The 15,108-nt window shown below is 31.4% G+C and overlaps 1 protein-coding gene across 4 annotated transcripts in view; it reads right to left on the bottom strand.

The window, feature by feature from the left end:
• Positions 1–15,108, bottom strand: part of LOC110992453 (rho GTPase-activating protein 7) — a 174,774-nt gene that overhangs the window by 44,731 nt on the left and 114,935 nt on the right. For 2 of the 4 annotated variants that reach the window (XM_045628510.1, XM_045628511.1), the window contains exon 1: positions 337–711. The exons of the other annotated variants lie outside the window; for them this stretch is intronic. In XM_045628510.1, coding sequence (XP_045484466.1) covers positions 337–373 — 37 coding nt within the window. In that variant the 5' untranslated portion in view covers positions 374–711. Of the gene's footprint in view, positions 1–336; positions 712–15,108 lie in introns of those variants that run through there. 4 annotated transcript variants of the gene reach the window in all.

Raw genomic sequence — 15,108 nt, 5'->3', positions numbered from 1 at the left:
ATCAAGCCCAGGGTCTCCGTTACCTATAAATGGTTCTTTTTTAACGAGTGCCGAAACTCTGAAATTTAATGTAAATTATAAAAAATCCAAATATTAAAGAGAGACACACTCCTTTCATAAACGACAGCAACGCATCCGTGGCTGTTTAGTAGGCGCGTTTATCCACTTATCATATAAAAAACATCGAAGTATACCATAGTAAAACTTGCTTCTAGGTGTCATATTTTGTTGTTTTAGATCTTTGACAGTGCTTAAAAATAATGCGATATTTATTTATACATTACTATGAAGATTGTGCAACGTTACTAATGTATAAAAATTGTATTAAAACAGTACCTGTAATTTGGTCGGCGCTCAAATTAGGAACACTCATTGCTCTTGCTAACGAACACTAAACACTAAAAATCGATTGCACACGCGCTCGCGCATCTCCATAAACACTGAATCATAACACTTTCTTAAGAAACCCGATCACAACACTAACAAGCGTTTTCGACGAATCGAAACGTTAAATTTTCTAACGTTACACAACAAACCTGTGTTGTTAATTTTAACTACCTGTCTCCAATTTTGTGCATACAAATTGCTCACTTTAATCTGTTATAAACCTTCTCAGTTACGAAAATAATGTCACCTATTTAATTGTTGAATCGAATGATCTGTCACTGTCAATTTTTAAAAATCAAACTCGAAACAAACGCGCGAGCACTTGAGGCGTTGCTCTAGAATGAGATTATCAGTGTTTATCATAACTAGTGGTACTTACGTCCTTTAATCACTGGACACGTCACCGATAGCCGTGGAACTCCGAGTTAGGAAAAACTGGTGTAGTATTGATAGGGTAATTTATTTGAATAATTGTAAGTTACTTGGAATTATTATAATTGGTGATGACTGGTGCAGGTTAAGGTTAGATGTAATTTGTTGTCATAGTTGCTTAGGACTTTTATATAAAATGTATGTTTTCTTGATGTGAAATATCTATAGCCGCACGTAAAACCGATTTCTGGCGTGGCGACGCATGCCGTGGTGACGCGTCGCCACGCTATATGATATACAGTCTAAATGCAGTAGTAAATTTCACATTAAAAATATTTAATGAAAATAATGTTTATTCAACAAATAGTCATCGTTATCTGGAAAAAAAATCGTAATATTTTATTTTATCATTATGACATATTTACCTTTATATACTTTTACTAAAAAACTCAAACAATATCTTGTTAAGCTGTCCTATACTGATACAGAAAACATTCTTATTGTACAAAAATAGTATAGATATAAATTTGTTAAGTAAAATTAATTATTTAAATAACGTTTAGATGTAAAAGGAAGAGACTGGCTGCCCACAACACAGGGAATCCTAGTGTGGGAGCCAGTGCACTCTACTTTATACAAACATTAATGTATTTTGTGTCTAATAAAGTTCTTTCTTTCACCTGGTTCCTATCACAGTCTGTTCTTTTCTGCATATTACTTTTACAAAATAATGTCGATGTTTCACATCTGCCAGGCGGTCCGTTACGGCTCACATTTTTTTTTATATAAATCATTTTCAACTGAGGCTTGGAGAGCAAATTGAAATAATTCATGAGTTCGTAGTGTATACAAAATCTCAAAGACAAATAGTAAGAGCTGAACTCATATATTCTCTTCGTCTAAATAAGTGTTGAGGAAACTTCAACACTTACATTTAAAATTGTAATATACTCTTACAGGGGACGTTCTTGAAGCTGAAAGCTTGCTCAAAGCAAGGAATAGCGAGACTGCGGAAGCGTGACACTTTGCAGTATTCAAGTCGCTGCAATATTGCATAACTTAAAATTTGTATTTAACTGAAAGAGTTTTGATTGAAGTCCTTTTGTTACACAATCAAAATAAATAAACAACGAATGCTTTTATATTATATTGAAATAGCTTAACATAACATTAGTACATTCAAAATTTGAAAACCGAATAACAACTGATTAAAATGTAATTATTTTGTTTTATTTATAAACCAAAGTGGGGTATTTATATGATACTAGGTATACTAATAAAATACTACTTTAATAATACTAGGTAGTATTAAATAGTAGAGGTAAACTTCTTTTAACATTACAATTAACGTCACTTGGATATATTCAATGAGCTTTATTATATTGAGAGCGCTTTGCTCAGGCAATAAATTCGTTATGTAAACCATATTGACTGATATAGGTCCCACAAACCCGACCATATAAAGAATTATTAATGCCAATTGCAAACTAGCCCTATATTATGATAAGATTAACGATTTTAAGAAGAATTTATTGAAGGCAAGCGGTAACTGGGTATAGGAATGTTGATATACCGTATTTGGTTGAAAAGGCACGTTTCATCCATGGTCAGTTCGATACCTTTTTTAACACTTTTTAAAGTTATAATGTTTTGTGTGCAAATTCGTATTTTATTGTCAGCATTGTCCTTAAAAAAGTTTAGTTTTTTATTAAGTTGTATTAGGCTACGAAAAAAGGTATCGTAGTAACTCCAATTGGGAGTTTTTTTGCAAATAAGTCACTAACAAAAACATTATGTTTTTAAAGGAAAAATACTACTTAGATAATAGTCATCAAAACATCTTTCTTAGAACGTTTTTTCCACTAAGCGCTTTAATTATCTTCTAATTAATGCGAGTTTGTTACGGTGATTAATTATATTTGCAACTGAGGAATTCGTTTTTTTCCTTTTAATTAACCACAGGCTTTGAGAACTTAACATGACTTCGTTTATTTTATTAATTATGAAGCATTCATTTAAATGTGTTTGTGGTATTTAGCTGGAAATACCTTTTGAGTAAACATAAATAATGATGACAAAATTACCTTTTAGTATTGGCTAAGAACGATTCTCAATACTGTCACCCACTAGACTAGAATACATTCTCTTCAATTATAACAATATAATCGTATGGTAAGAAAAAATATAATAAGCAATAATATCATGACTTATTAAGTTCGATTTTTATTCGTCAAAACAATATTCATTAATATAAATTTAACAGAGATCTGTAGTCATAGTACATTCTATTTATGTTTACGTGTTTATATTATTATAATTATCGTTCCGTATCCATCATTTTATTAGATCTATGTGATTCCGTCTGGAATGGTTTTAAAAATTAAGGAATAGTATATTTCATTACAAGTGCGGAAAGCCTGTCATTGCAACGAGTTCCGACGAATGTCTACCCGAGCCGAGGCGCAGCCGAAGGTGAGGGTTGACAGTCGGAACAAGTTGCAATGACGGTACCGCACGTGTACTGAACGACTATTTTTAATACAGTTGCGAAAAAATTAAGCAATTTAATTAAACTATTTGCTTTTTTTCTATTCTCTCTACGGAATAAATTCGTTGCACGTAGATATGTAGCGACTTATATGTATCCGGTAAATTGTTCTCCGAAGCATTTTATGCAATTATACTGCGTTCGGGTGGTATTCATTCAAATAAAATATCGTCGAAATTACTCATTTTGAGCAACAAATAACTCAACTCGAAAGAACATCTTTGGAAAATGGCGCCAACCGCAAAGAATATGAGCAAAGCTTGTTTTTTCTTTCTTCACCCATTCTGGGTAGGCAAAGGGAACTTGGCCCATACAGCCAATTCTTCAGTAGACTATTTTTATTGAAAGAAAACCAAATCTAACTCATTGAGTCCAATCATTAAATCTGATATTGAAACAAATAGTAGCTTCTTTTTAAAATATTTGCATGAATCATAAAAACTTCTGTGATTTTTTTTAGTAAAAACTTCATGGTTAGTTTTTTCTTTTTAATATTTTTTTTATTGATATGAAATAAAATAAACCTAACCTAACTTATTGAATCCAATTATTAGTAAACTTTTTAAAAATACGTATTTGCATATATTATAAAATTCTTTTTAATATTTTTTTAATTGATATGAAATGAAAAGAAACCTAACCGAACTTATTGAATCCAATTATTAAAATATTTAGAAATCATCTATCATAAAAACTTCTATGAATCTTTTTAATAAAACCTTCGTGGTTGGTTTTTTCTTTTTAATACACATTGTTTTGACAGTTGGCAAAGAAAACGCACGAGTGCGGGAATGGCAAAGAAAAAGCACGAGTGTGTAATAGCCCACTTTCCGAACGCTATACCTCCCTGCAATATGCCACTTTTTGAGCAACTGTATTAAAAAATATTTAGAAGTCTTATCGCGGCTGTCATTCAAGCTACTATCTAATTATAGAATTGTGTACTTCGCTTGTTCACTGTCACTTAAGTTGACTTGGTATCCGAGTATAGTAAGGAATAAACTAAGGCTGATAAAAAAAAAATCTTATACACAACGAGTAACTATCCATCCTAATGGTGACCAAAGAAGTTGGCTATTATTGGCATTAGATGGGTTTTTTCCTGCAAAAAACTATGGCCCAGGTTCTCCCGTACACAAACCATAAACACATAAAGAAAAGATTAAATAAACACCTCTTTAAAAAGAGATTAAATAAAACCATAATCTTCGTATGCAGATGGGGTGATAAGTCAAAATTTTATTATATAGTATATACTTTACGAAATAATAACTTTAACAATAACAATATTTTAATTATATTAATATACAATTACAAACTAAAAATATATCTAATAACTAACCTTAAAATTTAATTATTAAAAAATATTATTAAAAGGAGAATAATTTACGAATAATTGTTCGACATTTCCGCATTACCTTCCCAACACATGATTTTCAACTTTTTTAACATGAATAAACACGTAATCAATGCAGGTAGTAAAATAAAGTTGTTTTCCGAGACCTTGAATAATTACTAATTTTCACTTAGTCACAAACCGATAGTACTTCGATTCTCGTTACGATGAATCAGGATTCGATATCCGCATTTTTGCAATGTGTTTATATGTATGTCTATTAGGACGTATAGTTAACGAATAAATACTTTATTGTTACTATTATACTTAACTCCCGTCTATCTATTACTTAGCTGTATGTAGCTGTTTGTAGCTATTCTCGCTGACACTTTGCTTAAGTGTGTTCATGCAAGTTTCTATTCCATAAAAGCGTACATATTTATTTTTTATTCAGTGTTGCCAGATTATAATTATGAATAATTTAATATTATATTTCCTCATAATTTGCTAGACCTAAAAAATATTGTTTTGTTGGAATAAACATTCGTTAAAAAATTTTAAGTTGACTAGCCGAATGATTTAATTTGCTTTTTTAAGAATTGCGTTCTGGTAATCTTTGCCAATATTATACAGCGATGTTTTGATTTTTGTAACGAATAAATTTACAAATATGTATCTGGAGTGAAAAAAAAATCTGTCGCTCTAAGAACAAGCCGTGCGAAGCCAGGATATAGGTACATATAGGTACACAACTTATGACCGTCACAAAAGAAAAATACATTAAATGCTTCTTATTTCATAATTACTGCTAATTCTTAAATCAAAAGCGTAGAACGGAAGAGAAGAACTGGCAATAAACTCTGTTGCCAGTAGTATAATAAAATTAATAAATACAGATCACTCAAATCTTTGAATATTTTAATTAATGCAGATTGTGAACAAGACGCTTTCGGTTTTCTATTTCCGTCATTAGCCACATATGAAACGCTCTTAGTTCAATTTTTAGAATAAAACTACGTCGAAATATACGAGTATATTTAATTTACTGTTCCAATTCTGAGTGTTTTTCTAATGTTCAAACTGGTTTAGGCTTTTAATTAAACGCATTAGTCGGTAATTTATTTTTACAAATTATCATTAATAAGACATAACATGTTACACTGACAAATAGCTTAAATACATAGACTGATTAATAATTTATAGATGTCATAATCGAGTTTTACCAAATTATTTCTGCAAGCGTTTAAAATCAGCATTAAATTTATTGATGCTAATTGCTTTTCTTAATGTTTTATTTCCATTTATTTTATAATAAATTAGACCAGATAATTCATTACTCAATCATTTATGAATCACTATTCAATCTTAATATATATATTTCTTGTGTGCGTGTGTATGTGACTGAACTCCTCCTAAACGACTGGACCGATTTAGACGAAATTTTTTGTGTGTGTTCAAGGGGATCTGGGAATGGTTTAGATTCACAATTTTGTCCGCTGGACAATGTTTTTTTAATTAATTTTCAATTTATTAGTTGTTGTTGATTTTGGAATGTTTTACATTGGATCCGACAGACGGCGCTACCATCGCAGTGTCATATTTTAAATAATATTCGAATTTTAATTTTAGTCTGTCCCGAAATGTAAAAAAAGTTTTGTTATCATTGTGTTATATCGTGTGTGACCATGTGCTGGATCGTTAGATATTGTCATAACATTTGAATAATAATTTTCATCAAAATGGCTTATTAAAAATTGAAATTTTGAAATTAAAGACGTGTAGACAGGACAACGTCTGTCGGATCCGCTAGTATACATATAATTTGCAAATATATGTATATTGAATAGTGATCTTTTTATATGTTTATAGTTTCTAGTAGTATTTTTTTGAGAAACTTCTCTCAGCTATTGGACTTATTTATGTCCATTTAGAATTTCTACCTACTTTTTACCTGCAGCAGATCCTTCACTCTATAGGTCAGGCTCAGGTAAGCCTCATTCACCGATCGATGTTGGCCCATGCGCTAAGGTAACCAGCTAAAAGCCAGAACTTGGCGGGAGGTGGCACAGGACAAGGAGCGCTGGAAGATTTTCATTTCAAGGCCAAGACGGCTTGTTGGATCGTAGGGCCAGCAGAGTTAGTTCGATTTAGCTACGTTTTTACCTGTTAACTGTGTTAAGGATTTGTGATGTAAATAGTGTCTATTTTTATTGTTTATCTACATTTTCAATTAACGGGTACACACAGTATTTTAGAAGACTTACGTGGGGTCATAGGTTCGATACTAAGAGGAATATTGAGACTTTTAATGTTTAATGAAGCACCGGCAGTGTTATTAATAAACAAGTGACGAACGGACCTCTAATATTCAAAGGTATAAGAATATGAGACGAGTATTAGTTCTTTAAAGCTTGTACAATATCTAAATATCCAAGAGTACACTTTTCATAGACTATTAAAAGTCCTACGTTTATGTCTGCGGTCTGTCCATAAAACTGATCTTAAAGCTAAATCTAGATTATAGCCAGATGTGCTACGATGATTTAGGTTACTGGAATCGGATACTTGTAAAATCGAACTCAATTCGGCTCGGGTTTAACTAGGTCGATTAATTTGTTGATTTACTATATCAATTATCATCAGCAAACAAAGAACTCTCTGGAACGAATTTACAGCTAAAATTCGTCATGACAATTTCTAACAAGCAAAACGTATCTTACTGTCGTTATAAATAAATTCATCGACAAATGACAACTGTCATATTGATTTTGTAAAATCGGTATTTTTTGGAGTAGGGGTAGTAGTACATTTATTGTATAAGGACTCTTTAATAGTCTCGTTTCTAATCTTAATATATATAAATCTCCTGTCACGATGTTTGTCCGCGATGGACACCTATACTACTTAACCGATTTTAAATTAAATTGGCACACCGTGAGCAGTCTGGTCCAACTTAAGAGATAGGATAGCTTAGATCTTTAATTATAGTCGCAATTTTATTTTATTGCAAATTATTTGTTTTTTATTTGATACAATTCTAACAGATGGCGCTGTGTTAAAAGTACCAATATTTCACATAAGTTCTCCTACCGTTTCCCTTGAATAGTTTACTACTATGTAATATAACAAAAACCTAAGCTACAGCAACGCTGGGCCGAGTCTGCTAAATTTACCGAATACCGATTTATAGTATTACAAACATTTTGATAATATTTCCGATTTACGCTATTACATTTAATCATGAAAGTCTTAACACGATAAAGCATTAAAATCTACATGAAATAAAAGTTTATGCGCTAATTATGTGCAATCAAAATGAAGACTCATAACAAGTTATGCTATAATCTGAGATTTTACGCCTTTGATATAATCCTTTAAATACAGACTCGGGCGTGAGCGCAATTGTACTGAGAGCGGAATTCGATTAAAATCATAAAGTAAAAATCATAGAGTAAGAGGAATCAAGAGAGTTTAATTTGACTTATCTTTGGCAATGTGTATGAATTAATAATATATAAATATACTTTATATTAGTATACTTTAGTTATAAAAGATAAAATTTGTTTTTTTAATAATAATAGGTCGATTTTAAACAATATATATTATATATATAGCACTCATATAAAACTTATTTATAATAAACTAAGATTTAGTTATGTCTTGATGATCTAGTTCGGTCTCTTCTTTGTGTCTTGTCTAAATCTAATATAATCATGAAATAGAAATATACTATCTAGTTTCAAGTAATGTAACCAGTAGACAATTAAATTGTCTTTAACGTTACTTACTCGCTATTCGCTACTACTATATCCTGACCTTCCTCAACTGGGTGGGCAGGAAACAAGAGGCTGACCTATTCAAAATATCCAAGTTGACCTCAACTGAGCTTCATGCAGCCTTCATTCTACGACGTGGCACTGAATAGGTGGTCTGCAATGAACTTGCTTCAAGCGCCCGTACAGCCGCCACTTCACGTTTATACCAGATTAAACTGTCTACTTTATCTTGCTGTTACATTAGACGCAATGCTGAGAGCATTTTAACCCAAAAAGCTTAAGATAGATTTTTAGTGATATAGTTTTTGCGTTGTTTCTTTGTGTGTGAAAATAATTTGGTACAAGATGATGCAGAAAAAAGATTTTAATTTTAAATACTACTATGCAGTCTAAGAATAATGAATTAAGTGTTGTAAAAAGTAATATTCAAAACCATGTGTGTGTTAAATATTTCGATGCATATTTTTTTTGATTTACGCCGTTATTTTTTGTATAGAACAGGGGGCAAACAGCCAGGAGGTTTTTAGCCCGTTTATGATAATTATGATAACATAATTAATAACACAATAAATCCCTAAATTCGTACGTTTATTTTTAAAGTCACAATAATTGAGGTTTGCATTAGTCATTATAAATTATTTAATAAACATTAATTGTAAACTTTTAATTATAAGTAGTAAGAAAATAAAATGTAAATAATCACGAATTTTATTTCTAGTATTTATTAATTCAATTCTGTAATTCCGGAACTGTGCACAAGAATTTAATTCAATCTTAGACGTGACTACGACTACAGATTTATAATTTCATTAAGTTTTAAGAGACGTTTAAATAATTAATACTTTATTTTTAGTAAATTACAGCGAATTGCGAATTTGTTTTTCAGATAAACATAAATCATTTATGTTTAACTATCATTTTGTATCGAATTAAGTTGTAGTGATTCTTAAAACAAACAAACATTGTGTCGTCTGCAACAAAAAGTTTTACTCATCAGAAACAAAATTAGTTAAATATGATAACGATATAAAAGCACTTAATACTAAACTTTGCGATTTTAAATTACCTTTTAACATAAGTCGTTATGTAAATACTTGGTACTTTCTTTCTGAAAATTACACAACATCTTTCGGCATAAAGAATTCTAAAAACAAATAAAAAACTGAAGATTCAGCTGAGTTCGCGTTTCGTAAGTGCTATTGCGTTAATATGCAAACAGAAGTGTAACAATCACGGTGTGGTGTAATTCACTAACTTAGGCGAGTTGTTGTAGGAAACAAGAGGCTGACCTATTCAAAATATCCATTCTAATTTAAATTTTTTAGTCTTATAATCCTCAATGACTGGCTATACAGCCCCTTGTAAGCCTTGGTCACCTCAAGTATATTTCATCATAGAAATCTATTTCGTGCCTCTTGCATCCAATTGCTTGTATTGTTTAGAGTCCTTGACAACTCCATGCTTCTAACCAAGCCTCGCTCTTCCGGAGTTTCTCTTTACCACCGGGTTGTGAGTTTAGTAAATACTGGGGTTCTCTCTTCCGCATTGCATTCTATGAATTGGATGTAGTTGGCGTTCGTAAGGATTTTATAAAGTTCTTCATTGTACCGAATGCGTTAAAAAATATCTAAAAGAACTTATAGTTCTTCCGCTCAAAAATAAGGAGAGCAAGCTCGTTTTTCTGTTAAAGGGCTGGGCCGTTTATGGATGTGAGCCCTGGTCACGTTACAGCAGAGTGGTCCAGATCAAGGTAATTTATTTACTATATTGAGATTTTTTTTACATCAAAGATTTTTAGTGCTTCGAATTCAAAAACAACAAGTAACGGTGACCAAAATTTTTACATGAAGCCTATTGTAGTCCCTGGACGCTTCTGAGTTTCAAGGAGTGGGGCTGTCTTAGGTAATAGGTCCTTATTATAATTAAAATCTCAAGTCGTATTGAGCGGTGTCTAATATAAAACTTCAAACAGAAAAAATGATTTGACTGCTCTTGAACTAACATCCAGTTCGTTTGTGTGAATAAGAACAGAAAAGCCCAAAACTAAACTGTCAGATTTAAAAAAAATGTAAGCTTTTAACTTGGACTACACTTATAGAACTTCACTAGGTGATGTCACTCATTACTGTTTGCTTTGCGCCTGATGTTTACCGAATGTTGAGCACGCGTTTTAAAGTTTTATGGTCTTTTGTTTAAGCATCACTTAAATTAAGCAAATATCACACTCATATCTCAAATTATTCGTTTTAGAACCGTTTTATTTTGTATTGTTATAACTGGATTTTTTATTGATAAAAACCTATAATAATAACCAAAGGATAAAAAATACGTAAAAATGTAAACATCTTTGGGATTTTTGTGGTCGATTTGAATATTTATTTATTACACAAATACAAACATTATCTCTGACTCTGCCAATACGATAATGTCGAGAAACATTAATTAAATAAAATATAATAGAAACAACAGGAAACAGGACCCGTGTGTTTTATCCCGCGGTATCTACGGTTATTTGATTGTAGCGTCATGTAGTACCTTCCTCGATAATGAAATATATTTTTTTATATACGTAATTCGGAAAACTAGTACCCAGATTAGCCCGGTCAAGCAAACACATGACACGAGAACAGAAGAGTTTTTCAACCCAAAACCAACCCTTTCCATAAAATACCGCCATGAGAACCCTTAAATTTTGTATTCGTTAAATGATATATGATTCACCTGTGATAAATATCGCGTACCGCTGCAGTGATTTGCATTTAAATACGCTTTTTCTAATAAATAAACGGAATTTCAGAAAGTGACAGGCTGGTTATTTATATCCAACTAGTGAATATTATGTTTTGTGTTCGGTCAGCCATGTGACCTGTTTCGTTGTAAATCATAAAATGACATTAAACTTTGAAACGCAACGTTTTACATACAAAGTAACCATCTACTGTAAATTGTTTTTGCTAAAATTAAGATAAACATATATATACATACTAGCGGATCCGACAGACGTTGTCCTGTCTACACGTCTTTAATTTCAAAATTTCAATTTTTAATAAGCCATTTTGATGAAAATTATTATTCAAATGTTATGATATATTACAATATCTAACGATCCAGCACATGGTCACACACGATATAACACAATGATAACAAAACTTTTTTTAAATTTCGGGACAGACTAAAATTAAAATTCGAATATTATTTAAAATTTGACACTGCGATGGTAGCGCCGTCTGTCGGATCCAATGTAAAACATTCCAAAATCAACAACAACTAATAAATTGAAAATTAATTAAAAAAACATTGTCCAGCGGACAAATTTGTGAATCTAAACCATTCCCAGATCCCTTTGAACACACACAAAAAATTTCGTCTAAATCGGTCCAGTCGTTTAAGAGGAGTTCAGTCACATACACACGCACACAAGAAATATATATATTAAGATTACGAATGTATCCTCAAAGGTGTATGATTATGGAAATCAATCTGGACTTTATAAACCAATTGTTTGGAGTCTTAGACATTGAATGACAGTCAGAAGAAGCACTATTCGAAACTGGATTGAGTAATTATTATTATTAATTCTTTGAATATTTCGATTGCTATTCGACACAAAGGAAATTTATTTTATGCCTTGTATGGTGAACATAAAATTAATTTTAAAACGATTTGTTAAATGGATTATATTATTAATATGTTTAAATTGTATTTGCAAACGTTTCTTAAACCATGAACCGAAGGAATCAGCCGTTTACATTTGATATATGCCTATAAATATGAGATAACCACTTTATATGTAACAAGAACATCACAGGACACGAAGGTTTCTGTTACTTTAACGAGGATCCTCAAAGAACATTCAACGTTTGCGTTTTGTTTCATTTGTGATCTCTTTTAAATTTCATTCAGAATTTTTATCTTTACCGGATTTCTTCACTGTAATAAATGCAGTGAAAATTATATTTCAGAACAATGAACCCCCAAGTAATGTCAAACCAATTTTGATCTTATAGAAAAATAAAAATTCAGTTGATACTCAAATCGAACGAAGCATTACTTAAAGAATTAAAAAAGGACCAATGATATACATATATTAAATATAGAGTTTATTTTACCGGTATTTGAAATCTAAACACTCAGTATGCATCATCACGATACATCGATAATTATGCTAATTACATCTATTTCGATTCAAAGAACAATCGATTTGAAAGCGTCGAGAATTGATGATTAATATTAAGTTACGACACCGCTTCGTAGGCGCACGTAGGACGAAACTAATTTTGCGAAGTAAGCGAAATATTGCATTATCGAGTAAAGATGTTCTTGTAGCTTAGGTATTATATTCTGATACACAAGAAAACATGATCTCAATTCAAAGTTATTCTAAAATAAATAGTGATTACGTGATTAAATCAATGGTCTTAAAACTTTTTAGATATGTGCCTAAGATTTCTGTTCAATGATCGTTTGTTTTTTTACTGACCAAGGTTACCAGCCTTGACCATTTTGTTTAAGGTATGCAAATTTTGTCAGGATGTCTTCCTCCACCGTATAAGTGTTAAATACATAAAAAGTCTTACGATAAAGTTAGCGATTATCTAGTTGAAAAAAGGGCCTGGGACAAGTGCTGGCAGGCATCTAATTCATTTGCAATATTTGTTTTAAAATAAGTATGATTGATGATTTGCTTTTTAAAATAGTAGAGAGTGTTGTTTACGCCGGCTTTTTAAAAGTTAACTTTTTATAATATTTCAAACCGATATATGTACCTACTTAATTCTCCTACTTAAGCGCACCTAAGAGAACTGGTACGAGTTACACGCAGCCTTGTTAGTTTACTATGTTATTGTAATTTGCATCTAAATTGTATTGTTGAACATCTATGTTACCTACTTTTACTCCATTAATGGCAAAAATTAATATGCCTTTGTAATAATTACATTAATCGGTACTCGTTTGCATTTAACCATTTTACTTTCTGTTCTTACTTTGTATTTTTCTTTGTCTCTACAGTAATGTAATTTTGTGGGGTAATGCAGCTGAAATTAAATCGATATTTGTATTTTGTAATGCAAATGCGGTCTATAAGAGCGATCTGCGGATTATCCCCACGGGAGTCAGTGCGAAGGAAGATTAAAGAATTACATATTTTGTTTACATATTTGAATTACAAAGTGTAAGTAATTGATAGATACATTTATGAGAATACTTTGTAAGTACGGAAAAATATAAGGAATAGTAGCTTCGATAATTATAGTACTCGTTATAAGACAAAATTGATGCACCAACCACAAGACTGCATAAAACGAAAAATTCCTTCCTAGGCAATTGTTTAAGTTTTTTTTATTTTGCTACTACACCCTGATTTAAGAACTGGCAGCATTAGTAAAATTAGAAGCATTTAATATGTAATTATTTTTGACGTTCATAAGTGTACATTGTGTTACCTAAATTTTTATATTTATTTTAATTTGGATGAATTTGTTTGATTGCATCTTAATAATTCTATATTTTATAAAACCTATTATCTGTCTATATATGAACTTGAACTACTTAATTTCATTTATCAAAATTATATACTTGTACTATTTACATGTTACATATACTTTTTCCATGTTCTGTCTTAACAGTATATAAATGTAAAGAAATACCTTTACTCGATTAATTCCATATAAAATAATTTGTGTCTCTCGAACCCGTGTTTCTGTCAATCGATGTATTACGTGTTGACAAAGTGTTTGCTATTGCCGTTTGTTCCGTCTTGATTGACCCCAAACCTATAAACCGCATTCAAGGGTGAACATAAAAGGCCCATCTAAACTCAAGATTTTCAACGTCACATAAAACAAAGATGGTTGATAGCGCGGTCAGTCACGGTATCGTAAAAATGTCGTAGGTGCCATACTTTATGGGTGAATGGTTTTGGATGAATTTTTAAGTGTTTTATAGCATTATCATTGTATAAAGTAATTGTTTATAGGTTTTTTGGATTGGAGCTATAATTTTGGTAAACGTAAACAAATTATAAGTATATTTTACTATTAATAAAACAAAAGTTTGACTAGCTAAAAATAACTATTCATTTCTGCAGCCATTTTGATATTGTTTTATTACTTGATTGAGAAATAATCTTTCAATTATAAATTATTATCTCCTATCCGAAAATGAGAACAAAGCAACTACATCACAATTATATAGTAAGTGTGTATATGTCATATTAAGAGTTTTTGTATATATAAGTAAACTATACTCTAGTTTCAACCAGCAGATCAAGCGACGCAAATTGAAATAGAAAGGCCATAAACTCGGAAGCGATCCCAATCGTATTCCCAAGCAGGCGCTTGAATAAAAGCGGATGCGTGGCCGTCTCAGGATAACCTAGCGTCGTATAGTTGCAGAAGAGGCAAAGAGAGCCGGATAGACTTGGAGCGAGGTGAAATACGAGGCTCAAGACCGAACGCGATGAAGACTCACTGTGGACGCCATCTGCCTCATCTAGGGGTTGTAGGATATTAAGTTAAGACACTATTGTTCTACAATAAATATTTATAGTCAGGCTGATTAAGATTTACATCATATCGGGCGTCATTTTTAACTATAACAACATTAATTGTTGACTACATTTGTGATATTTGTGGATAAACTGTTAAGTCAACTGCGTAATTAAGTTACCTATTTTTGAAGTGAAACTT

The sequence above is a fragment of the Pieris rapae genome, chromosome 6 (assembly GCF_905147795.1).
Source record: "Pieris rapae chromosome 6, ilPieRapa1.1, whole genome shotgun sequence".
Classification (NCBI taxonomy): Eukaryota; Metazoa; Arthropoda; class Insecta; order Lepidoptera; family Pieridae; genus Pieris; species Pieris rapae.
This window is presented reverse-complemented; position numbering and strand designations above follow the sequence as displayed.